Source organism: Mastomys coucha, unplaced genomic scaffold (assembly GCF_008632895.1).
Source record: "Mastomys coucha isolate ucsf_1 unplaced genomic scaffold, UCSF_Mcou_1 pScaffold3, whole genome shotgun sequence".
NCBI classification, from domain to species: domain Eukaryota; kingdom Metazoa; phylum Chordata; class Mammalia; order Rodentia; family Muridae; genus Mastomys; species Mastomys coucha.
In genome coordinates, this window is record NW_022196909.1 from 71,337,092 (window position 1) to 71,362,030 (window position 24,939).

General features: G+C 50.7%; 2 protein-coding genes across 8 annotated transcripts in view; one reads left to right on the forward strand and one right to left on the reverse strand.

Moving 5' to 3' along the window:
- Arrdc5 (arrestin domain containing 5) overlaps window positions 1–2,728 on the reverse strand; it is a 5,106-nt gene extending 2,378 nt beyond the window's left edge. Inside the window, exon 1 of the mRNA XM_031348510.1 lies at window positions 2,371–2,728. Coding sequence (XP_031204370.1) covers window positions 2,371–2,649 — 279 coding nt within the window. The 5' untranslated portion in view covers window positions 2,650–2,728. The remainder of the gene's footprint in view (window positions 1–2,370) is intronic.
- Uhrf1 (ubiquitin like with PHD and ring finger domains 1) overlaps window positions 1–23,712 on the forward strand; it is a 60,438-nt gene extending 36,726 nt beyond the window's left edge. Inside the window, exons 1-18 of one of the 7 annotated variants that reach the window (XM_031348680.1) lie at window positions 6,113–6,369; window positions 6,592–6,756; window positions 11,198–11,440; window positions 12,204–12,364; window positions 13,298–13,513; window positions 14,122–14,225; window positions 14,298–14,508; window positions 16,183–16,306; window positions 16,386–16,493; window positions 16,753–16,857; window positions 17,747–17,853; window positions 18,898–19,057; window positions 19,168–19,305; window positions 20,837–20,957; window positions 21,080–21,225; window positions 22,245–22,349; window positions 22,562–22,749; window positions 23,681–23,712. In XM_031348680.1, the coding sequence (XP_031204540.1) occupies window positions 6,223–6,369; window positions 6,592–6,756; window positions 11,198–11,440; window positions 12,204–12,364; window positions 13,298–13,513; window positions 14,122–14,225; window positions 14,298–14,508; window positions 16,183–16,306; window positions 16,386–16,493; window positions 16,753–16,857; window positions 17,747–17,853; window positions 18,898–19,057; window positions 19,168–19,305; window positions 20,837–20,957; window positions 21,080–21,225; window positions 22,245–22,349; window positions 22,562–22,708 (2,508 nt within the window). In that variant the 5' untranslated portion in view covers window positions 6,113–6,222 and the 3' untranslated portion in view covers window positions 22,709–22,749; window positions 23,681–23,712. The other 6 variants (XM_031348684.1, XM_031348685.1, XM_031348681.1 and 3 more) reach the window with 6 other exon arrangements.
- The last annotated feature ends 1,227 nt before the right edge of the window (window positions 23,713–24,939 follow it).

The window sequence follows — 24,939 nt, forward strand, 5'->3', positions numbered from 1 at the left end:
AAAAAAAAAAAAAAAGATGTGCACCACTATACCTGGCTTGTTCTATTTTCTTTTTTTTATTGCATTTTTATTTGTTTGTATATATGTGTATATGTCTGTGTGTCTGTGTGTGTATGTGTATGTGTATATGTATGTGTGTATATATGTGTGTGTATTGTATGCATGCATGTGCATGTGTATGTATATGTGTATATGTGTGTATGTATGTGTATTGTGTGTATGTGTATGTGTGTCTATGTGTGTGTGTGTCTATGTGTGTGTATATATGTGTATATGTGTGTTGTATGTGTGTATATGTGTATGTGTGTGTATGTATGTATGTATGTATGTGTGTGTATGTGTATTGTATGTGAGTATGTGTGTATATGTGTGTGCATGTGTAGGTGTGTATGTGTAGGTGTGTAAATGTGTATGTGTGTGTGTATGTATGTATATGTGTATGTATGTGTGTGTGTGTGTGTGTGTGTGTATGCTTGTGCTTCATCCTTGGCAGGAAGTGGCCTTACCCGATAAATCTTCTTTCTGGCCCTCTATACATCTTATTCTTTATTATTATTATTATTATTATTATTATTATCATCATCATCATCATCATCATCATCATCATCATCATCATCATCATCATAGAGTGGAACTCTCTAGGTAGCCCAGGCTATTCTGGAATTCACTATTTAGAACAGGCTGACCTCAAACTCACAGAGATCTTCTTGCTTCTGCCTCCCTAGTGCTAGGGTTAAAGGTTCATGCTACCACTGACCTTTTTATGACTTCCCCTCCCAATTTCTGTAACAGTAGAAACATTACCTGTTGTATTTAGTGTTCTGAGTTCAACACTTAACATACATTTGGAAAACAGTAGGTGCTCAATAAATGCCTGAGTAGCTGAGTGAATCACAAGTTACAAACTCTTTCTCTTTTAAAGATTGTTCTGCCTGCATGTGAGCATGTACACCAGAAGAGCGCACCACATCTCATCACAGATGGCTGTGAGCCACCATGTGGGTGCTGGGAATTGAACTCTGGACCTCTGGAAGAGCTGCTGTGCTCCTAAAGGCTTAGCCATCTGTCCAGCCACCCACTTTCTCTTTTTTTGTTTTTTGCTGTTGTTGTGCTGTCTTTCTAGACAAGCTTGGTTGGTCTGGAACTCTCTGTGTAGGAAGAAGACGGCCCTCCTGACCTGCCTCTCCGGTCATTATCTCCAATGCTGAGTGACAGGTGTGCACCATCTTGCCTGACTTACATTGTACTGGGGATGGAACCCAGGGCTTTGTGCCATAGACTGGCCCCAAACTGTCAGGAATCCTCCTGCCTCAGTCTCCAAAGTGCTACTGTTCCCAGGTGTTAGATCTTTCAATGCAAAAAAGCACTCCTGACACGTGGAGTAAGATCCTTTCTTACAGTCAAGACGGGGTTGGGGCAGCTCAGCACTGAGGGCACTGGCTGCTCTCGAAGAGGACCTGGATTCAGTTCCCAGCACCCACATGGCGGCTCACACTAGCTGGAACTCCAGCCTCTGAACATCCGATATATTTTTTTTTGACCTCCTTGGGCACCAGGCACACACATGATACAGACAGACAGATGGGCAAAATAGTCATACATATAAAAATTAATATGACATATTAACAACAAAACCAGGAGGGGGGTTGCACACACTTTTAACCCCAGCACTCTGAGAGGCAGAGGCAGGAAGATCTCTGAGTTTAAGGCCATCCTGGTCTACAGAGAGGACAGCCAGGGCTACACAGAGAGACCATTTTAAAACAAAATACCAAAGTTGGAAATCCGTTGAACACCCACAACAACCCAATAACACAGTCTGTGAGGGACAGAGCTCCCAGGGCGCTCAGGGTGATGTAATGTTAGGGTTGTGCTGGTCGGATTGAGAACTTTTGTCCCTCGTTCTCTGTCCTCCCCTCCTCTCCTGTGACCTTCGAGTCTCAGTACCAGAGGGAGATGTTCATGGAAGCTAATAAGAATGCTGACTTCAGGCCAGGCAGTGGTGGCGCACGCCTTTAATCCCAGCGCTTGGGAGGCAGAGACAGGTGGATTTTTGAGTTCGAGGTCAGCCTGGTCTACAGAGTGAGTTCCAGGACAGCCAGGGCTACACAGAAAAACCTTGTCTCAAGAAAACAAAACAAAACAAAAAAAAAGCTGATGACTTTGACGGCTTTCACAGTCACTGGCGGGACTGAATATAGTACTTCCTTCCCAGGGATCTTTGGGAGTTCATTTTGAATGTCCCTGTCCAGATTGGTTCTTGACTCTACACATCTTCACACTGGTTATTATTTAACATAACTTCCCTCTGCCTATCTCTAACTCAAGATACTTCTAAGAGATTGTTGATTGACTAGTAGATGTGTTTACTTTCCCACCCCAGGCTGAATTCTTACCTTTTATTGAGAATGTTTTTGTTTTTTGTACGTAATCAGCCTTATTATTGCAAATAACATCTCTACTATAATCACGGGTCTCTCCGATTTCTTCGTTCCACTCAACGTAACCCCTACCGACAAGCTCCACCTTCACAACGGGGTCCACAAGGGTGCTGTTGAGGGTGAGGACTACCTGCCCATCTATGTTCGAGCCAGCCAGGTAGACCACATCTTGGGGCAGCACTATCTCGATGGACTTCACCACAGACATGGGAGGTTGGGCGGGGGAGACACATCCTACCCCTCCCCCGAGGATCACCCAGACCCCTTGGTTCCCCAGCTGTGGTGTCCTCTGTGACATCGCTCCACCCAGTGTTCCAGGAAGGGGACAGATGCTCTGCTAGCCCAGGCCTTGAGCTTCTTCTGTATCCAAGGATGACCCTGAACTCATGATCCTTTTGCCTCATCTTCATCCACACCCCAGTCCTGATTCTACCATTCTAGGACATAGTAAAGCCCTTCAATAAGAATCTGGGCCTGGAGCTTCAGGCCTGTCACCACAGCAACTTAGGAGGCCAGTGCAGGAAGCTCAGAACAGTTCAAGGCCAGCCTGGGCAGCTTTGTGTGACCCTTAAAGTAAAAGAATTCCTTTGCTTGGGGGCTTATGCCTTTAATTTCAACACTTGTGAGGCAGGAGGACTGCTAAGTTTGGGGTCAGCCTGGGCTATGTAGGGGTCAGCCTGGGCTATGTGTGAGTTTCAGGACACTAAGCCTAAAGCAGATGTCCTGATGCTCCATGGGCAGATTCTGTTTGTTCAGTGTGCTCTGCCTGTCTGGTCTTGTTCAATTGCTTTCATAAACAGTGACATCATGTCACCTTGTTTATTTAAATAAAAATGAATTATATGTTTATTATGTGGGGGGCACAGATGTCAGTTTTCTTCCACTGTTTGTGTCATGTGCAGTGGTCTTAGCAGCCAGTACCTTCATATGTATAAGCCTTGTCTGCCTTGACTTTTAATGTTAATTATTTTTGTTACATGCATTTTTTTTGTTTTTTTCCAAGACAGGGTTTCTCTGTATAGCCCTGACTGTCCTGGAACTCACTCTGTAGACCAGGCTGGCCTCGAACTCAGAAATCTACCCGCCTCTGCCTCCCAAGCTCTGGGATTAAAGGCGTGTGCCACCACTGCCCGGCTGTTAACAAGCATTTTTGAGAGAGGGTCTTATGTAGCCCACACTAAGAATGGCTTTTGACTCCTGATCCTCCTGCCTCTACTTTATCAAGTGCTGAGGTGCCAGGAGGGTGTCAAAAGGCTATCCCCATCTGGGAAACCCTTCCTCACCCTATTTTCCCAGATCATGGAGATGAGAATTGAGGGCTTGGAGACCTTTGGGGCTCACAGAAACATACTTGAAACATCTTTAGAGGGATCACCTTGTAAGAGCCCCACAAATGGTCTGGGTGTAGTTGTGCATGCCTATTAGCCCAGGACTAGCAAGGCGGGGGCAAGAGGCTCTGGAGTTCTAAGTCATCTTCAGCTATGAGCAAGTTGGAGGCTAGCCTGGGCTAAGTGAGACTCTTTTAAAAAACAAACACAGTTAAACAAAAATTGGAAATCTTTCTGCCTAGGGCCTCCAAAACCAAAGTCCTTCACATGGCCTTTGATGTCTTACTTGTCCCAGTCCAGGTGCCTCCTCCTGCTTTCCCACTCCAAGCCTTCTCTATACTTCATGTGTCCTTGGCTTCCCTAGCCGGAAGTGCCTCTGTCCCAGCCCCCACGTGGCCACTGGTCACTTCCGACCTCATGACTTGTGGTTGTACCTGGAATTGTCCTCTATGTTTATTATTTTCCTCTCCATTGGTTTTTAGATCAGGATTTGCTTTCCCAGAGATGGCAAATGCTGGAGGGGAGGGTGTGCCTTGCAAGCGGTTGGGCCCCCAACTCTGGTTTCTCTATCCACTAGTTATTGCACAGATGCCCAGTGCCGAGTGTCCGCCAAGAATGATTAGAACGGAGCAGGCCGGGGTGGAGGGGGCAGGGAGGCCCTGCACGCCTGGACAGCTGGCTGAAGGCGGTGTGGGGGTGGGGAAACCAGGCGGGAAAAGCAGCTCTACGGGTGGGTACCATGAGAGCTCACCGGTAGCGCTCTGTTACTCAATGAGCTCAGACCAGACATGGGGTGCAGGGTATCTGGTGGGGAGGCACCCCTCAAGTTCCCCTAGGATATATGGATATAGATTCAGGGCTGCTTAGAGGTCAAGGTTTGTCCAGCTGAGAGGGAATAGGCATGTAGTGGGGTCAGAAGTCTCTCTGGGGGGTCCCTTCCTCCTCTCCCTTTACTGCTAATGAGGTTTACGTGGTCGGGGACCTGGGCCTTCTTGGTAAACTGGGCATAGCCGGCAGGGAAAGTCCGTGGCCCGTTGGGCGGAGCCGGGGGTGGGGTAGATCCTTAGTCGTGGGGACGCCCCACTTGCTTTCTTGCTTCCCGCCACAGCGCCAGCCAATCAGGAATCAAGAGCCCTCCCCACCCAATTGGGGTGGAAGTCTCCCGCAGCAGCCAGTGCACGCTTGTAAAAACGCCCTGAGTTTTCGCGGGAAAAAAAGTCCTAGCAGCTGGAAGGAACTCGCGCTCTAGCGCTCACTTGGGTCTTCCGCTACTCACGCGGCTTCCTTCTCGGTCACCCAGCCGCAGAGCCCTAACCTAGAGCCAGGCGCTCCGGGGGAGAGGAGTGTGCGGATCGCCGCCGCGAGAGAGGTGAGTGAAAGCGCGCTCTGCACGCAGTGGCACGCGGGGCACCACGCAAAACTGAAAGGAACCCTTCTCACGCGTGGCTGCGGGGGCTGGCTTCAGGGGATCGGATAGGTGTCTTCTACGCTTACTCCCCTTACTGGCCAGTCGCACTACGTTCACGGCCCGGGCTGGAGGGGAGCTTTGCAAAACTTTCCCGCGCGTGGGGTGAGATCTGCAGAGAGCCATCACCCACGCGTGGGAATCCACACCTCGTGTAAGTGGAATCCGAGTTGTATCCTCTACGCTGAGCCTCCCTCTCCGGCCCTTTACACCCGAAACTTGGCAGAAGTTTCCCGCGCGTGGCTCCGGGCATTGCAGAGCCACTGCGCATGCGTGCTTCTGCATCCGTTGAGGGGCAACCTGAGGGGCATTCTCCACGCTGCACCTGGTTTTTTACCCTCTCGGGTGCAGCTAAAGTTCGCGGGAAACGCGTGGAGTCCGGCGGGGGAGTGCACGCGGCTCCACGCTTAAGGGCGGACGCTCCCGGAGATTCAATTGTCGCGCCCGAGTCGGGTTTCGCGCGCCCTGGCGTCTCTGAGTACATCTCGGCCAATCGCATGCGAGGAGGGCGGGGCACGTAGCTCGGGAGGAGCCAATCAGTAGCGGGCTCTCCGGGGAGGGCGGAACTTAAACGGAGGGGCTCCAGGGGTCTGGCCTGGGCGGCGGCCGCGGGTGTGGGCGTGAGCTCTGTGGCTCCCTAGTCTTTAAAGCACCTTCCGGAGGGGCCAGGGTCGGTGTCCCCCGGGGGAAGTCAGGGACGCCAGCTGTGGGTGGGTCTCAGGTGAGTTTGCGGCCAGGAGCGCGCGCGAACGAGTGACCGGCCGGGACCGCCGGTTGCCATGGCCACAGCGGGGGGGGGGGTGTTCTTGCTGTAAGCACGCGCGCGAGAGGCACGGGTCCGGAACTCTGGGGGAGTCCCGAGTGGTGTGGGGGGGGGGGACCCTACCTTTTGTTACCGAGTTCCACCTCCCGGGACTTGAGAGGTTCCAGAACGCTTCGGAGTTGGCGAGTTCCCGTTACTGGGACTTAGACTACGTGGAATGAATGAATGAGTAGCTGCTGCCACTTTCAGCCTGACCAGGGCCTTTCTCCCGCCTTGTACATTTTTCCCTCCCCCTCTTTGGAAACGTGTTGGATGGTCTTGGATCAGTCAGGACTCATTGGCAGTTTCACATTCAAGTGTCTCCACTCGCTGGTTATTAAAACATTAAGTGCCTAATTTATGTCACCTGGTCCTCCCAAGGTGGGGTCTGGCCCTACGTAGGGGGGCCGGGACTACAGGAGATTGATCGTGGGAGTTGCTTCTTTTGCTCAGTCAGATGTAAAGAAAGCTGCTGTGGTGAGGGTACTCCACTTCCCCTCCTCCTGGCAGGCCACATTGACTGGGGTCTCCCTCTTTCTCTCTCTACTCCTCCAGTACGTCGGCATCATGTGGATCCAGGTTCGAACTATGGATGGGAAGGAGACCCACACCGTGAACTCTCTGTCCAGATTGACCAAGGTGCAGGAGCTGAGGAAAAAGATTGAGGAACTGTTTCACGTGGAACCCCAACTGCAGAGACTGTTTTATAGGGGCAAACAGGTAAGGTGGCCACTGGAGCTTTCCATTCATCCACCCACTGAGCTTTGTTTCAAGAACCCTGCCTCTCAAAGCCACCACGCAAGAGCCCCCCTCCCCCCCTCCAGGAAGGAGCTGCCTCAGATGCTGGGGAGGAGGAGGGGTGAACAAAGCCAGCTGGCCAGCTGGCCTCGTGCTTTGAAGCTTGCTACTTTTTATTATTTTTTAAACTCTCTTCTAAAAATTATTTTTCTTAAGGAAAAAGTTTGAAGTGGCTATAGAGAGTCCAAGGTGGTTTTGTCTTAAAATTTGTTTAACAGTCTTCACGTGGCGGCAGTGAGAGGGGACCAGGCTTTTCTTTTTGAGATTCACCCTGATCACCTGCAGCTTGCTTCCATGAAACAGTAACCACCCCCAAGGAGCCACTTTAGTCACAGAACTTTGATTTTTCTAGGCTTGTGGGAAAAATGAGGCCAGTGGCCCTTATTGGGGGGTAACCCCGTGTTGCATCTCTCCACTCCTTCTCTCTCCAGCCATCTTTGCAGGCCAGTTGCCTGCACTTGGGGCATTTTATTCTTGTCATCTAGCTGGGCTCTTTTTTATTGGTGTCTAGATGTACTGAGAGTTGCACACACTGGCATTGGGATCTCTGTGTGGGACAAGTGCCTGCAAGGCCCATGTGGAGCTGAGTGCCCTGCAGCCACCAGAAAAGGGTCCAGAGAAGACTTGCCAGGTTTTTGTGGCCTGTACTCACTTTTGTGGTTGGGCAGGGAACTGCTGCCCTCTGGTGTCCATGTCTGAGGGTTGGTTCTTGGACCCCCGCCCTGGCCCCAGGAAGGGCCGTGGTTGCTCCCCCACTCCTGGGTTTGAGTTGGGAGTATTGGTGCAGCTGGGTAGTGTGTGGGCACTGTGTTCGATTGCCTGCCAAGGAGACTCATTTCCTTTCATACCCAGTGTATTTCCTGGGAACTTGTGTATAGTGGGCCGAGTTCACAGATGGTAGAAGAGGTGTTAACATTGGTGATCATATATCAGTGACCATACCTACTGCAGAGATTCAACCTTTAACTCCTGGCTTGCCACTGTCTGCCTATGTCTTCTATCACTCACTTCTGGGACCATCTCAAAGGTGGAAATGCTTGTCCAGTTTCTCTTTGAACAGTGCTGTTTGTTTTTATTGGGAGACAGGGTTTCATGTAGCCCAGGCTGGCCTTGAACTTAGCTCTGCCTGCCTCTGCCTAAAGGAATGAGTGGTGTGCCATGCCCAGCCTCACAGTTTAACCTGTAGCAAACCTGCCGCGCACATTGCTACGTGGTCCCTTTTCCTATATCCTCCATGCTGTAGTTCTGTTGGCTTTGTCAGGGATTGGGGCTGGCTTCCGGTTTCTTCCCAGCTGTTGGGGCTACTAGGACGCAGCAGGTCATGGAGAGGGAGCAAGGGGCTGGAAGGGGGGACAGGCAGAAGGCTGGGGAAAGCCTGGTGGTCGATAGCAACAGACCATGCAAGCAGGCCGTTCTTCCAGAAAGTTTTAGATGGTTCATGACTCATTGGCTTTCTCTTTTTCTCTTGTGGCCCAGATGTTTCGGCCCATTGAGACTTCAGACCTGAAAGGAGCTAGCTGGTATCTGGAGTTGGTGTGCTGCGCCAATCCCCCCCTTCCACCACCACCCCCTTGCCTGTGAGCAGGGTGGCAGGTATGTGGGAGGGGACTGTGACCACCATCTCTGCCAGGGCAGATGTGAGATGTGTCTAGTACACCCATGTTATCTTTTTTTTTTTTTTTTTGAGGCAGGGTTTCTCTGTAGCCCTGGCTGTCCTGGAATTCATTTTGTAGACCAGGCTGGCCTCAAACTCAGAAATCCGCCTGCCTCTGCCTCCCAAGTGCTGGGATTAAAGGAACCCATGTTATTTTAAGACTGCCTGTGAAAATAGCAGTAGTCGTCAATGTGCTCAGTATGCTCTGGCTTTACGCTAATGTTACTAAGTTCCTTGCCCCTCTAGTCAGGAGCAGCTTAACCTTTCATGTCCCAAATAACAAGCATGGCTGACTGGTGGCTGCTGTGCATGGTGATGTGTTAGGAGATGAGCAGGGCCTGGCATGAGCCATGCTGACAGTATAGGTTAGATGCTTGTCTGACATGCTTGAGTACCCTGGAAACCACACCTGTCATTCTAGCACTAGCTCACTCTCCTTTACCTGTGAAGTTCAGGGTCAGCCTGGGCTACAGGTAACCTTATCGCCCTCTTCCCTACCCGTGTGTCAGAAACAAAGTGGCTGGGCCAAGCCCTATCTTTCAAGGTATTGCAAGTTCAAGGCCAACCTGGGCAAAGTCTTGTGTGAAAATGTTGTTGATTTTTTTTTTTTTAACTTCCTTGTTACTGTGTGTATGCACCTTGGTGTGGGTGGAGGGCAGAGGGCAGTGTAGAAAGCTGGTACTTCCTTTCACCGTGGACTCACAGGGCAAGAGCTCTTACCCGCTGAGCCATCTTACCAGCTTCTACTTGTCTTTTTTTTAAAAAAAAAAGATTTACTTTGCCGGGCAGTGGTGGCGCACGCCTTTAATCCCAGCACTTGGGAGGCAGAGGCAGGCGGATTTCTGAGTTCGAGGCCAGCCTGGTCTATAAAGTGAGCTCCAGAACAGCCAGGGCTATACAGAGAAACCCTGTCTCGAAACCCCCCCCCCCAAAAAAAAAAGATTTATTTTATGTATATGGGTACACTATAGCTGTACAGATTATTGAGAGCCTTCATGTGATTGTTGGGAATTGAATTTTAGGACCTCTGCTCGATTTGGTCAACCCAGCTCGCTCAGTTCCTGCTTGTTCCAGCCCAATGATTTGTTTATTATTATATATGAGTACACTGTAGCTGTCTTCAGACACTCCAGAAGAGGGTGTCAGATCTCATTACAGGTGGTTGTGAACTACCATGTGGTTGCTGGGATTTGAACTCAGGACCTTTGGAAGAACAGTCAGTGCTCTTACTCGCTGAGCCATCTCATCTCACCAGCCCACTTTTACTTATCTTGATAAAGGTCCCCTGTAGCCCAGGCTGTAGTCATTCATTAGTAGCCAACGATAACCTTGACCTTGTTTCTACTTGAGGTGGAATGACAGGTTTATGTAGAGCTGGGAGCCCAGGGTCTTATGCACACTAGTGTGTACGCAGCCCCTGCCCTGGGTTTTATTTTCAATCTTAGAAATTAGCAGGGGTTGTGACTGAGTCTTGGATTTAGCTGTTGTTGAGTTCATTGAGTGGGAGTTGAACTGTGGGAGGTTCTTAGATTGTCCTGTCCTCTTGTGACAGATAGATGGTCCCAAGGGTGACCAGAGCCTGAGCTCAGTGCTTTCCTGAATTTCCTAACCAGCCATTTGGCAAGTGGGATATAAGTGGGGGGCACTATACCCACCCCTAGTCCTAGTCACATGCCATTGCAGGCTTCTACCTGCCTTCCCTGGGGGCCCTTCCAGGGTAGTTCCAGAAGCTGTCCAACCGGCCTTGTGAGTTAAGAGTTGTAGTTAGAACTGCCAGGCGAGTCTGTCCCAAGCCTGTTCGGCCACATCCTGCCCTGCATGTTGAGTGGGGGCTACCCTTACCATCCCAAGCTGTGATCATGCTTGGGACAGCTTGGTGGGTTCTTTGGGGGCAGGGCGGCTTTTGAGGTTGATTGCCTACTCTGCAGGCCCACATCCTAGTGGTTCCAGCACTGACCACCAGTCCTTGGGCCCAGTGGCTACCACATTTTGCTTTGTATTTGAAAACTTTGGGCACATATATGTGTCTGTGTATGTCATGCATAGGCATTGTATGTATTTGGCTGTCGGATGTCCTTAGGTGCTTTCTTAGGTGCATCCTGTTTATGGATGGCACACAACAGTGTTTGTCCCTCTGCAGCAAGACTTGGTTTTACATGTGTTTTCTCTCCAGTTCCCCCTTCCATCTTGGGATCCCCAAGTCTGGCCTGTGGTATAGAGTCCCTGTGTTAGGTGACCGGTGTTGTGGGATGTGGGTCCTGGCCTCCAGTGTAAGTGTGCATCAGAGCTGTCATGGACTGCTGACTACATTGTCTCCCAAGCTGTTTGTTCCCGCAGCAACTCCTGATGAGAGACTCAGTTTCATTCCTGAAGAGTCTTGTTCCATCAGATGGGTCGCTATCCCCCTACCCACCTGTTTCCACCCCAGGACTCTTCTTCCTCAAGTCCCAGTCCCCCACATCAGTCCTCAGGCTTGGTCAGGCCTGTTCTCGGTTATCATAGGTGATGTGGGCCTGCAAGCCTTATGGGGGTGTCGTTCAGTATAACCCTAAAACCTCTGGGTACTGATAGTGCTCACGGGTATGGCTGCTCAGGAGCAGCTATGAGTGCCCAGGTAGAGCAGAGCTTTGGCTGGCCTCTGTGTCCCCAGCTACCCCTACCCCGTGCTAGGCCTTTGAGGAAGACGGTCTGTTATGGATTTCCCCACAGATGGAGGATGGTCACACACTCTTCGATTATGATGTGCGCCTCAATGACACAATCCAGCTGCTTGTGCGTCAGAGTCTGGCACTGCCTCTCAGTACGAAGGAACGGGACTCGGAGCTTTCTGACTCTGACTCTGGCTATGGTGTGGGTCACAGTGAATCAGACAAGTCGTCCACGCACGGTGAAGGGGCAGCTGAAGGAGATGACAAGACTATGTGGGAGGACACGGACCTGGGGCTATACAAGGTGAGATTCCCTATGGCTGTGTGCAGATGTGATGGTGGCTTTCTGGGTTTGCCACCAACCCAGATTTATCCTTTGCCAATCACGGCAATGCTTGCCTATCGCTGTACTGATAGACGCACAGGGTCTTTTGGGACTCCTTGGTGATAACACTACCTGCAGGTGTTCCCTCTGCAGTTGAATCTTCTGTACATTTGACAAACTGGAGGTTGAGCCTCCCTGAGAAGCCTAGCAGACGTGGCTGAGGCTGAAGAGTGTCCCAGGAGAGCCATGTCTGGCCTCTGACTACATCACTGTTGATCTGTCTGCTGTAACTGCTTTGTGGCAGCACAGTCTCTCACCCAGGATCTAGGTTACATGGGAACTTCCACTCTGGAGTGTATGGAGGCTTGGGTGTGGCTCGGCAACTGGGCCTAGTACCATGTGTGCTCACTACTTATGGAGACAGTCAGAGCCATCAGAACAGAAGGTGTTTGCTGACCTGTTGGTACAGAATAGTCCAGTCCCAGCCAGTGTCCACCGTGCAGAGCTTTGCTGCCAGGTGGAGCATGGTGGAGGCCGACGCAGCACACTTGAGCATGGGAGTCCAGCCTGGGCTACAGAGTGTGACTTGTAGGCAGAGCTGGGCACAGGCACACTCACCTGGCATATGTTGCCCTGGATTCAATCACCAGGACTACTTGAGCCAAATGAAAGCTCTGTGCCCACAAGGCAGCCCTGGTTCTGCTCTGCTGCTTGGTCTCCTGAGCCTCCTTGCTTCCTGTAGGTTGACGAGTATGTGGATGTGCGTGACAATACCTTTGGTGCATGGTTTGAGGCCCAGGTGGTCCAGGTACAGAAGAGAGCCGTGTCTGAGGAAGAGCCCTGTAGCTCCAGTGCCGTTATGACCTTAGAGGATGACATCATGTACCACGTCAAGTATGACGAGTGAGTACTACTGTAGTCTGCAGCCCAGTCCAGAGCCACCACCCTGCTTAGACAACGGGCCCTTCTTCCCTGGGCTTCCCAGTGCTAGGAGCCCAGCCATGAGTTGTCCGGCTGTGGTCTGCATCTGTTCAGCCTGTGTGTGGAGCCCCCTGTCCTTGTGGCTTTGCTGAACTCTGCTTCCCTCTACTGGACATATGCTGGGGTTTTGGCCTCAGCTCTTTACTGTCCATGGCCTAGATGGCCTAGATGGCTCACCTGCCTGCCTAGGATGGTTCCTTTAGGATGGTAGATGGTACAGATCCCAGTAGCATAAATTGACATCTTGTTAGAGATTTCCATGTTCCAGCTCTGGGATTACATGTGGCTCCCCTGCTTATTGTTATCAGTAAAGCTTTATTTAAATAGTCAGTCATTTTGTGTGGAAGTCCTTTGCAGAAGATGCTTGCTGAGCAGAGCTCTGTGATGGATCTGAAGTGAGTGAGTACTCTGTGGAGTAGTTGACTCTGGTCTATCTGCCTCTACACATGGATGTGGAGAAACATTGTCTGGTTCCCCAGGCCAACCGTTCTAGGCTTGCCCTGAGTTGGTGTTTGTGGGCGTATGGCCACCTCACCATAGTGTCTGCTGTTGTCTTTGCTACATGCTTGCTTCTGTTTGTCACTTCTCTCATGAGAACCCAGAGCTGTCCTTACTCCCATTGGGCCCACCTAGCTGCAGAAGCCTCACTTTGAAGTTGCTGTCTCCCTTGATGCTGGTATGGGGAGAGAGTCACCTTGGGAGGCCACATTTGTCCACATGTTCCACATACCTGGACCACCAGCATAGACACTGGGGTCCCCCAGAACAGGGCTCTCCATGCTACCACATCTCTGGCTCTATGAAGGAGCAGCATGTGTTAGCCTGGTAGGTCTGAGGTTTGGCCTTTGTTTGCAGCTATCCAGAGCATGGAGTGGATATTGTCAAAGCCAAGAATGTCCGTGCTCGTGCTCGCACCGTGGTCCCCTGGGAGGACCTGGAGGTGGGTCAGGTGGTTATGGCCAACTACAACGTGGACTACCCCAGGAAACGTGGCTTCTGGTATGATGTTGAGATCTGTAGGAAGCGCCAAACCAGGACGGCACGTGAACTATATGGCAACATCATGCTCTTGTGAGTGACCTGCTTGGATAGGGACCCCACAGCCTCTCTTATCCTCCCACCGGGCCCTCTCTGGCCTAGTCTTGCTCCAAGGCCCCCAGACTTGGCTTTCTGGATGCTTCTGTGTGTTTGTGTTGTCCCCATGCTGTGGGAGTGTGTGTGCTTGAGTGGTTCTTGGGGGCCTGCCAGCCTACACTTAGCAGCCTTGTATATACACAGCAGGCCAAGGGCAATTGCCTCCTTTGGAGGATACCAGGTCTTGCTGTCTTGCCCAGACTATCTTCAAACACCTGCCTCAGTGAGTAAGAGCACTTGCTGTGCAAACACAAGGACCCAAGTTCAAATCCGTAGTACCCACATAAAAGGCACATGCAGAAGCTTACACTACTCTAGGGACACGGGAGGCAGGGGCAGAATTCCTGGATGTCCAAGGTAGCTAACGTGGCAGATGTAGGCAGAAATTGAGACTGGACAGCTGAAGGGTGCTCTAACCGGTTTGTAGTGTAGGACTGCCCAGATTACGGACGGAATCCACACATGCAGAATCCAAAGGGGAGGAACCAACCTGGGTGGAAGCCAGGCTCAGCCCATAGTGTGCTAAGGTCTGGGATGTTCTGCAGGAATGATTCTCAGCTCAACAACTGTCGGATCATATTTGTGGATGAAGTCTTGAAGATTGAGCTCCCTAACGAGAGGAGCCCCTTGATCGGTAGCCCCTCGCAACGTGAGTCTTGGTCGGGCCCTGAGTGCACATGGTTGGGGTGGCAGTCCCAGGTGGCATTGTGGCCTGCTGCAGCCCCTCCTCCCCTCCGGAACACAGGGAAGAGCGGCCCATCCTGCCAGTACTGCAAGGATGATGAAAACAAACCATGTCGCAAGTGCGCCTGCCACGTGTGTGGTGGGCGTGAGGCTCCTGAGAAACAGGTGTTGTGTGATGAGTGTGACATGGCCTTCCACCTGTACTGTCTGCAGCCACAGCTCACCTGTGTGCCTCCTGAGCCGGAGTGGTGAGTGGCATACCTCTGGGGTCACCTAGCATGTCGAGAAGGGAATGTAAGACAGGCTGGGAGGTGCTCAGCCTTGCTGCAGAATTCTGCTGTCCTGAGTTCAAATTCTAGCATTTGAATCTAAAGCTGGGCTGTTACATGGCCCTGTGAGCCCAGAGGGAGCAATGACAGGAGTTTGGCTAGGACCTTCTGACTCCCAGCTTGGCTGTAGGCTCAGTGAGGGGAAGCTGGCTCATGTCCCTCAGGTCTGCCACTATGTGCCCCACTCCACCGTGCAACTATGCAGTTGGGGAGCTTGGTTCCCTTCTGCACAATGGGGCTGCTTTTAAGCTGTCTGACCCTGTGCAGACGGGAAACCTGAGGCTCTGCCAGAGAAGGAAGGATGTTGTCACATGACTCATGCTCTTTCTTTCCTTTACTCAGCATTGGGATTTGCTCGTTTTTTTTTTTGTTTTTTTTTGAGACAGGGTTTTTCTGTGTATCCCTGGTTGTCCTGGAACTCACTTTGTAGATCAGGCTGGCATCAAACTCAGAAATCCACCTGCCTCTGCCTCCCAAGTGCTGGGATTAAAGGTGCGTGCCACCACCGCCCAGCTCCTTTGGAACTTTTGAGCTACCATATGGGTACTGGGAATTGAAGCCTGGTCCTCTAGAATAACAACAGTCAGTGCTCTTAACTGCTAAGCCATCTCTCTAGCCCTAAAATTTGTTTTTATTTTTAAATTATACTTAATGTGTGTGCAAGTGAGTAGGGTACCCACAAAGGTCAGAGATGTCACGTACTCCTAGAGCTGGAGTAACGGGTGAGTGATCCCAATGATGCATGTGCTGGGAACCAAACCTCAGTTCCCTGCAGAAGCAGCCAGTGTTAGTGACCACTGCTGCAGCTCTGTTCTTAAGCTTTGGGGGGTGGGGTTTGCAAGCTTGCTCTGAGCTGGAACACTTCTCTGCCTCTAACTTGCGGAAATATAGGCACAAGGGACTCTGCTTGCCTTTGAGGTTTTTATTTCTTATAAATTAAAGTGTAGGAGGTGGAGCTTTAGCTCCCTCCATCCCATTTAAGACAGGGTTTCTCTGTGTAGCCTTGGCTGTCCTGGAACTCACTCTGTAGACCAGGCTGGCCTCGAACTCAGAAATCTGCCTGCCTCTGCCAAGTGCTGGGATTAAAGATATGTACTACCACTGCCTGGCCTTTGGTGTTCTTAACAAAAACTTTTTGTTTTGTTTTGTTTTCTGTTTGGGTGTGTGAACAGCTTTGGTAGTTACTTCTGTGTACCATGTAGGTCCTAGAGATTGAACTCAAGTCCTCAGGCTTGGTGGCAAGCTACCCGCTGAGCCTTCTCACTAGCCTTCTGCAGACAGGGCTCTTAGCTGAAAGCTAAGAGAACTCATGTCCAATAGACATTCTATAACGGTAGGGATGGTCCAGCCTGGAGTTTAACCATGTGCCTCCAAGTGCACATGGCTGCATATGGATGGTAGAGGACATCCATAGCTACCCGGGGACCCACATTTCTGATTTGAGTAAGTAAGCTCTCATGACCTTGGTTCTGAACTGCCATGTGTGTTGTGTGGCTTCTCTCTCTGGCATGTCTGTAGTGTCTGGGGGAAGGACAATACCCATCTTGCCCTTGGGCACTAGGCCACATGCAGGTGACATTCTTGTCTTCCTAGGTACTGCCCCAGCTGTCGGACTGACTCCAGTGAGGTGGTACAAGCAGGAGAGAAGCTGAAGAAAAGCAAGAAGAAGGCAAAGATGGCATCAGCCACTTCCTCCTCCCGGCGGGACTGGGGCAAGGTGAGACACATACATCCCTTCTTGTCCCTTTCTCTGTTCCCCACTCCCCATTACTCATGTAGCTCTTTCCATATGGCAGGGCATGGCATGTGTGGGCCGCACCAGAGAGTGTACCATTGTGCCTGCCAACCACTTCGGGCCCATCCCTGGTGTCCCTGTGGGTACCATGTGGCGCTTCAGAGTCCAGGTATGCTGATCCTACAGGGTTCCAGACATTTCTCTATTCAGTTTGTGTCTCAAATGTGGCTGGGTAGGGTTCAAGTGGGTTCCTGCTTGGAGAAGGGTGCCAGGTTGCAGCATGACCCTAGACCCTTGTCACAGCTAGCTCCTTTATGGTGGCAATACTCCGCCGTTGGGCTAGTGTGCTCTTGTTAGGGACTTATCCTGGGGTATGTAGAGAGTCATAGTCCCTGGAAATGGAGTGGGAATCTTGGTGATGTTCACAGGTCAGTGAGTCTGGTGTGCATCGGCCTCATGTGGCAGGCATCCATGGCCGGAGCAATGACGGTGCCTACTCATTAGTGCTGGCTGGCGGCTATGAGGATGATGTGGTGAGCACTGCGTGCCTCTTTACCAACACTTGCCTCTCCCATGTTTCCCTCCATGACTGCTGGATGGATCAGGATTCTGTGTCATTCTGCCCATACTGGCACCCACCCTCAGCGCTGGCCAGAGGTGCAGTCACTCCTGCCAGTCCGAGTAGTGTCCCCAGACAACAAGAATAGAGACACTTGTGGTTCATTTCTGCCAGAGAAAGATAGGACGAGGTGTTACCTAAAGCTCAAAAATAAGCCTTGATTTATAAGGAAAGAAAAAAATGGCTCTGAGGATGCTGCAGCTGAGTGTGGTAGGGTGACATGGCAGATGCTGGCCTGTGGAGGTGTGATGGCTGCTTAATTAGAAGGGAAGGTAGGAAATGACAGGGTGGGGCAGACGTTCCACACCCGTGGTTGGTAGTCCAACCCTCCCTTCTCAGCAAAGGGGGCATCCTAAGTTCAGTAGGTGCCACTGTCTCTGCTTCCACCTCTAGACCTTTGTCTTTCTTGTGCTGAGGCTGTTTTCATTGCATCAGGCGCGCTCAACTTCCTCGTCTCAGCAGTTCCTGACATACACTGTCCTCCCTCTCTGTGGGCTTGGGACCCCTGCTGTGTGTTCCTGAGTCTGGCTCCTGTCACTTAGCATTGTGCCTTCCAGTTCCCTCCATGTTAGAACAGGACTCTGCCATTTCAAAAAGCGGCACTTTGTCTGTTAAGGGGACACAGGGTAGCTGCATGGCTCCTCTGGGTGTCCGTATTCCACTGCTCCCTCAGTCTCCCTGTGCTTTGAGTCTCCTAGATTCTCACTGCCCCCTCAGAGTTCATACTCTTGTCCTCACCTAACTTGGCAAGGCTTACTCATGCTTGTGCTGAGAGCTCATACAGTCATTCTTCTCCATTGCAGGACAATGGCAATTTCTTCACATACACAGGGAGTGGCGGCCGAGACCTCTCTGGCAACAAGCGAACAGCAGGACAGTCCTCCGACCAGAAGCTCACTAATAATAATAGGTGTGTTGAAGCTCACTAATAACAATAGGTGTGTTGACACCCTGTGCCACACACCCCTGCGCGCCTGTGTGGCACAGGGTGAGGGGACAGAGCTTACTTATTGACTCTTGACCAAAGAGCTAAGTTTGAGCTTTGAGACAGTCTCACTGTGCGTATCAGACTGGCTTGGATTTCAGAGATCCTCTATTTTGTATGTATGGGTGTTTTGTCTAGAGGTCTGAACACCACTTGTGTTCAGTATCAGGCCACGAGATGGCATCAGATCCCGTTAAGCTGGAGTTATAGATAGTTCCTGTGTGGGTGCTGGAAATTGAACTTGGGTCCTCTGCCAGGGCAGCTGGTGCTTTAACTGCTGAGCCATCTGCCCAGCCCTATAGCTTTATGAATATCAGGCCAGTGCTATCCACTCAGCTATGCCCCCAACCCCAGGAATTTTCCCCAAGTCATGTTTCCATAGTCAGTGTTGTCTAACACTGGGAAGAGGCCTGCCTAGCCTTGTGCCCGTCTTCTCCCTGAGGCGGACATTGCCAGGAAGTCCCTTCTTGGCTGTATACCATGTTTATATTTCTTCTCTTTCCCTCATAGCTACAATCCCAGCCATGGGTAACACTTCCGTCTCAGTCTGGGGAGAGGTTCTGGGCAGGGGCCCCATGTTCTGCTCTGCAGCAGCCAGGGTGCAGCTGTGCACATGGTTATTGTAACGCGTCTTGCAGGGCAGCGTCCACAGAGGCCGGTTGCTGGCCGGAGAGAGGGTGCTGGATCTCCTGGGCCTAGAGTCAGACATTTGTGAGCTACGATGTAGGTGCTGGGAATTGACCTGGGTCCTTTGAGAGCAACCAGTGCTCTAACCACTGAGCAGCCCCTGCAGCCCCTTTTGGGGGCATTTAAGTAAGATGGTAGCCTCTGACAGGTTCTGGCCTATGTTAGGGATCTTGTCTTGGTGTCCTGTTGATGATGTGATCTTCATGGATCTATGAATGTCAGGATGTGCCTCTCTTGGGGAGACATGTTGTAACTTCTCATGCGTGTCCTGTCTCCCCAAAGGGCTTTGGCGCTCAATTGCCACTCCCCAATCAATGAGGAAGGTGCGGAGGCTGAAGACTGGCGCCAGGGGAAGCCAGTGCGTGTGGTCCGAAACATGAAGGGTGGGAAACATAGCAAGTATGCACCTGCAGAGGGCAACCGCTATGATGGCATCTATAAGGTAAGTGTAATGAGCACCTGCCCATGTCCTCGTGTCTGTGTTCCATGTTCTCGTGCCGTTTCCCTGAGATTCCCCACCACACTGCACCAGCCACACTGTCCTTTCCACAGGTGGTTAAGTATTGGCCAGAGAAAGGGAAATCTGGCTTCCTCGTATGGCGCTATCTCCTTCGACGAGATGACACAGAGCCCGAGCCCTGGACCCGGGAGGGCAAGGACCGGACTCGGCAGCTGGGACTCACTATGCAGGTGTGTCTTTGAAGGCCAGGGGTCAAGGGATTTCCAACACACTCTTCTTTGGAGCTTGCTGTCCATCATGGCGGGAGCTGGGATTGAGGGCTCTTACTCTGCCTTCAGTCTCCAAGCTCTCCAGGGTTTCTGTCTCCTCCAAACCAACTGCCAGGTCAGCAGTTGTGATCCTGGCCCTCAGAAGGCTGAGGCAGGAGGGTTGGGAGTTCAAGGCCAGCCTGGGCTACATAGCTAGACCCTCTTGGCAAAACAAAAATGGGCTTAGGCCTGTGGCTTTGAGTAGAGCATTCCCCTTTGTTTGGAAAGCCTGTGTTTTATCTGTAGCACCACATAAATCAGGCAGGATCAGGGGTTCAAGGCCAGCCTCCATAGTGAGGCTAGAGGCCAGCCTGGGCTACACAAGATCCTGTCCTAAAGAAATCCGTAAGTGTGGAGAGAGTGATGGCTTAGTAGTGAAGAGCACTGGCTGTTTCTACAGAGGATCTTAGTTTGGTTCCCGACACCCACACGGCACCCACACAGCACCCGCACGGCAGCTCACAATGTCTTGAGACCTGACAGCCTTTTCAGGCACTGCACACACATAGTATACAGACATTCATGTAGGTAACACACTAATATATTGAAAAAAATAAATCCAAAAATGTTGAGGTCACAGGTAGATCTGGATATGCAGGTAACAGATCAGCTACCCCCGTGGCCACTGTTGCTTCTGTGCCTCTGACCTCTGACTCTTGATGAAAGCATCAGCAGAAAGAAGCTACCAGAACTGATAGAAAACAGGTAGTGGGCATGGGCAGCTAAGAGTAGCAAGCCCCCAAGAGCAGAGCCACCTCACCTCTTCGCGGCCAGAACATTAGTCACACTTTCATCCTACTGGGGATGTTTGAGGAACCTTAGTGGCCCAAAGGGCATGCTGGCACGTCCTCAGAGTTTGTGGGTTGCACTGAGTGTGTATAGCAGGATGTATAGAAGTGTGTGGGTGCGTGCATGTGTGTGCACGGAAGCAGGATTGTGGGCTAGGAGAGGATCAGTGGTAGGACTGGTAAGACTTAAATTTTTTTTTTTTTTTTTTTTTTTTTTTTTTTTTTTTTTTTTTGTGGTTTTTAAAGGTCCCATTTTGTCACCCAGGCTGGCCTGTAACCCATAAAGGTCCTTTTGCTGCAGTCTCACAGATCACAGGTGGGGCATCACCATACCTGGCTCTGTGAGCCACCAGCTAGCCTTGAGGTTGTGAGGTAGCTCAAGATGACCTTTGAACTCTTGACCCTCTCTTTACCTCTAGTGAAGGGTGACAGGAGTGTGCTGCCAGTCCTGGCTTTATTTACTTTTGGGTAGGAGTCTTCCAACATAGTCCAGGCTGGCCTTAAAGGACTGTTGACCCTCAGTGCTAGGATCTCTTTGCTGCCACACTTGGCCTCCATGCTTGGACAGTAGATCCCCTCAGGTGCCCAAGAGCTTGTTGGGTGATGGCACTGTGACTGCAAGATGGCACGAGTCTTGACTCCGTCTCCCACCCCTCCCCGTTCAGTACCCTGAAGGCTACTTGGAGGCCTTGGCTAACAAGGAGAAGAACAGGAATCGCCTAGCCAAGGCCTTGGAGCAGGGACCCTCATCTTCCAAGACAGGCAAAAGCAAGCGGAAGTCCACAGGTGGGTGCCCACCCGTTGGGACTTCCTCTGTTACCTTGTACATCTCACACGTCTGATGTGCTGTGCTCACCAGCACTGCTGCACTCCTCACTGGCCTTGTTCTGCCTCCTGACTCCCCACAGGCCCAGCTACCTCCAGCCCCCGTGTCTCTAAGAAGAGCAAGCTGGAGCCCTACACACTACCAGTGCAGCAGGCCAACCTCATCAAAGAGGACAAGGGCAATGCCAAGCTGTGGGATGATGTGCTAAGTTCACTTCAGGATGGGCCGGTGAGCCGCTGGGGTCCCATTGCTCCTGTGGGCAAGCTTGGTTAGAGTCTATGTCCTACTGCAGCACTCCAGTGTCTGCATATGACCCAGCACCAGAGCTGGTTTTTTTCACATTAACTAGCTTCTGGCCCCCAGTATTCCTCTTCCTCAGTGGCTCTGACTCCAAGGGCCTCCTGGGAGTGAGTGGGACCTGAAGCTTTGCTTTTCTTTGCTGGCTCACAACATCGAGGCTCACCTATGCTGGAGCGGATATCAGAATATCCCTTTTCATGTTTGTATCCTATTCATCTGCATACACTGCCTTCTCCAGTGGTGGTCCATCCATCCATCAGGCTCATATGATGTCTTAGGGTTTTGATTGCTGTGAATAGAGAGTTCTATATCTTCAGAAGGCAGCTGGTACAGTATTTGGCTTCCAGGCAGCTAGGGTGAGGGTCTTAAAATCTGTGCCTACACAGTGACACACCTACTCCAAAAAGGCTACCTTTCCTAACAGGGCCACTTCCAGGGCCAAGCATATTCAAACCAACACTCCAGGCTGCTGCACCTATTTCTTGTGCCATTGTTGCTCTGGAGTGTCCCTTCACTCCTGCTGTGCTTGATATAAGTGTGTCCCCGAGTGAGATTCCTATATCTTGTAACTGCTATGTATGTGTGTTAATGAAGACCTGCTAGAGCAGGGTGTACCTGCCTTTAGCAAGGCTATGACGTTCACTGTGTCACACGGTGGCCGCTGCTGTCTTGGGGAGGCCAGCTTCTGGGACTCACTGAATAAAGCCTCTACTTGTTACGGACTGTGAGTCTTGGTGTGCCTCAGTACTGAGAGCAAGGTCTGGACTAGAGGGACTCTTCAGGCTCAGCCCCTTCCTGTCGTTTTCAGCGTCTGAGGCCTTATCTCTGTGTCTGCCTTATACTGCAATGCCCTCAGTCTTTGCTGAGGGTCAGATGTGTGTGGGAGATTTTGTTCTGTGGCTGGGGTGAGAATGATGGAAGTGAGCCCTCTCACGCTTGCCTTGCAGTACCAGGTCTTCCTGAGCAAGGTGAAAGAGGCATTCCAGTGCATCTGCTGCCAGGAGCTGGTGTTCCGGCCAGTCACCACTGTGTGTCAGCACAACGTTTGTAAGGTAAGGGGGCGGTGGGGGGGGAGCATGGCTTGAGCCCACCCTCTGCACTTTTGGGGTTTCTTGACAGTTGCCTTGGCTGTATCCTTTACAGAGATCCCAGACCCCAACACCCTGTGGGTTGTTGCCAGAGGGAGCTCAGTGTGTGCTTGAGGGGAGGGAGTCCTGTGTGGCTACTTTCAGCTGTCCCCTCACCTTGCCTATGTCTCACGCAGGATTGTCTGGACAGGTCCTTTCGGGCCCAGGTGTTCAGCTGCCCAGCCTGTCGCTACGAGCTGGACCATAGCTCCCCAACCAGGGTGAACCAGCCCTTGCAGACCATTCTCAACCAGCTCTTCCCTGGCTATGGCAGCGGCCGGTGATGCCAAGACTCAGGCAGACGGCCCGTGGTTCCAAGTTCATAGTGGGTGTAGTTTGAAGTTGTTGTCCTTTCCATGTCTGTCCCTGGAAACTCTTCTGCTCTGGTCACCAGTTAACCAGGCACCTATAGGAATCCCATATTCTGGCTACCAGTTGGACTTGTGTTTTTTATTCTTCTTTCTCTTTCTCCTCTTTTTCTCTTTCTCCCTCCCTTCCTTTCTCTCTTTCTCTCTTTTCTTTGAATAACTAAGCCTGCAATTAATTCTCCAAAAGAAGAAGAAATTTTTTTTTTTTGAGATGGGTTTAGAAACAGTTGAGTCCCATACCAGACCTCATTGTCGTGTTGGCAGGAGTTCTCTCCCTACACCAGCTGCCTAGAACCATCTGCAACCATATTTGAAAAGCCTAGACACATCTTCCTGGCAGCTCTCTGTGTGCTTCATTCCAGGGGTGGCCCCTGCAACCACTCCTCAGGCCTTCATAGGAGACCTGGACGGGGGCCATGGACCAGCTGAGCTAAAGCTGCATGTGCCTCCGGCTTGCCACTTCTTCACTGCCCTCAGCACCTTGGAAGCCTGGAGTGTGCACTGGCTGAGTGTCATGGAAGGCTGAGATGTGTTAGCAGTTCCATCTTGTTTTTAACTCAGCAACTGAGAATTCCAAGGGTTTCTGTATTATGGTTTTTATTTTTATTTTTTTAAGCGAGATAAATGGTTTCCTCAATGAATTTCTTTTGTATTTACAGCCTATACTGAGGAAGTGTTTTCCTTGGTTGGCTTTTGTTTCTCTTGTAACTTTACCAAAGTGCAGGTGTACCTCCTGTAAACAACCATTTACTACAGGCACACTGGATAGCACAGTTCTAAGGGTTGTGTTTTGTGTGGGTTTTTTTTTCCCTTGTTAGAATGTTAACATATTGCAAGAAAATAAAATTCTGTATGGATGTTTTCTAAAGTTCCATATTTTTTTTTCAGATTTTGGATCTCAATAAATTTTTTTCTCTGCAGATATATTTGAATATTTGTTTGCTTGTTTGTATTTGAACTGCTTTGTAGCGCTGTCATAAAACCTGTACTAAGAGACTAGGCTCATGGGTAAGTGAGCATAAAGGCACAGCTGGCCCTCCGCTGGTTTTATAAAGTTTATACAGACAGATGTTCACTCACACATTAGCTCTTTTGCTGCAGTCAGCACCATCCAGTATGTTGGAGAGAAACTATAAACCTGAAAGCAGAGCACACTTTAGCATCTAAGCCTGTGACTAATATTTTGCCCCTTTTCTAAAGTATTCTGGAAGATTCTACAATTGCACAGACAGCAGCACAGGTTGTGTAAAACTAGATGTTGAAGATGTATATGAAAAGGCAGCAAGCACTGATTTTTTTTTTTTTTTTTTTTTGAGACCAGAATTCCTGGCACCTGCAAGTGGGAGAGTTGTACGAAGGCCTTGGCCTTCTGTAGTTTCTGATGTGCCTGCATTCTGCACTGGGCAGTGCAGGTTGGAGAGGGGACTAGGGTTGTTGTGGAGTGCTGGGAGGGTGAGCAGCAGGGGGTGCCCCCACCTACACACAGCATGAGGTTGTGTTGTGCTGTATGGCTCACAGACACTAGCTTTGCTCCGAATGAGCTCTGGAGAGTCAGCTGCTGTCCTCAAGGCAGGGATGACACTGCTTACGGTTTTTACATTTGTGGGAGGTCGAACAGTTCAGAGCACCAGCTGCTCTTGCGAAAGACCTGCGTTTGATTCTTAGCACCCATGTGTTGACTGGCAGCTATCTGTAACAGCAGTTTCTGAGCATTTGATGCCATCTTCTGGCCTCTGTAGGTACTGCACACAAGACAGACAAAAATACCCATAGACATCTAAAAAAAATTTTTTTTTTTTTCGAGACAGGGTTTCTCTGTGTAGCCCTGGCTGTTCTGGAACTCACTCTGTAGACCAGGCTGGCCTCGAACTCGAGATTCCTCCTGTCTTTGCCTCCCAAGTGCTGGGATTTAGAAGTTAATTTAAATCATGTGGGTGGATGGGTCCTGAGGATGGAACATCTGTTTTCATGCTTGGCTAAAAGTGCTTTTATGCATATCATGGAGCCCTCTCACCAATTACTGGGGTTACTTTTTTAAAAACACTGGGGAGCATAGCTGGGTGAATGGGATATACCTGTTAGCCTGCATTCGGTGGCTGAGACAGAAAAAGATCTTGACTTCAAGGTTAGCCTGAGATACACAGTGA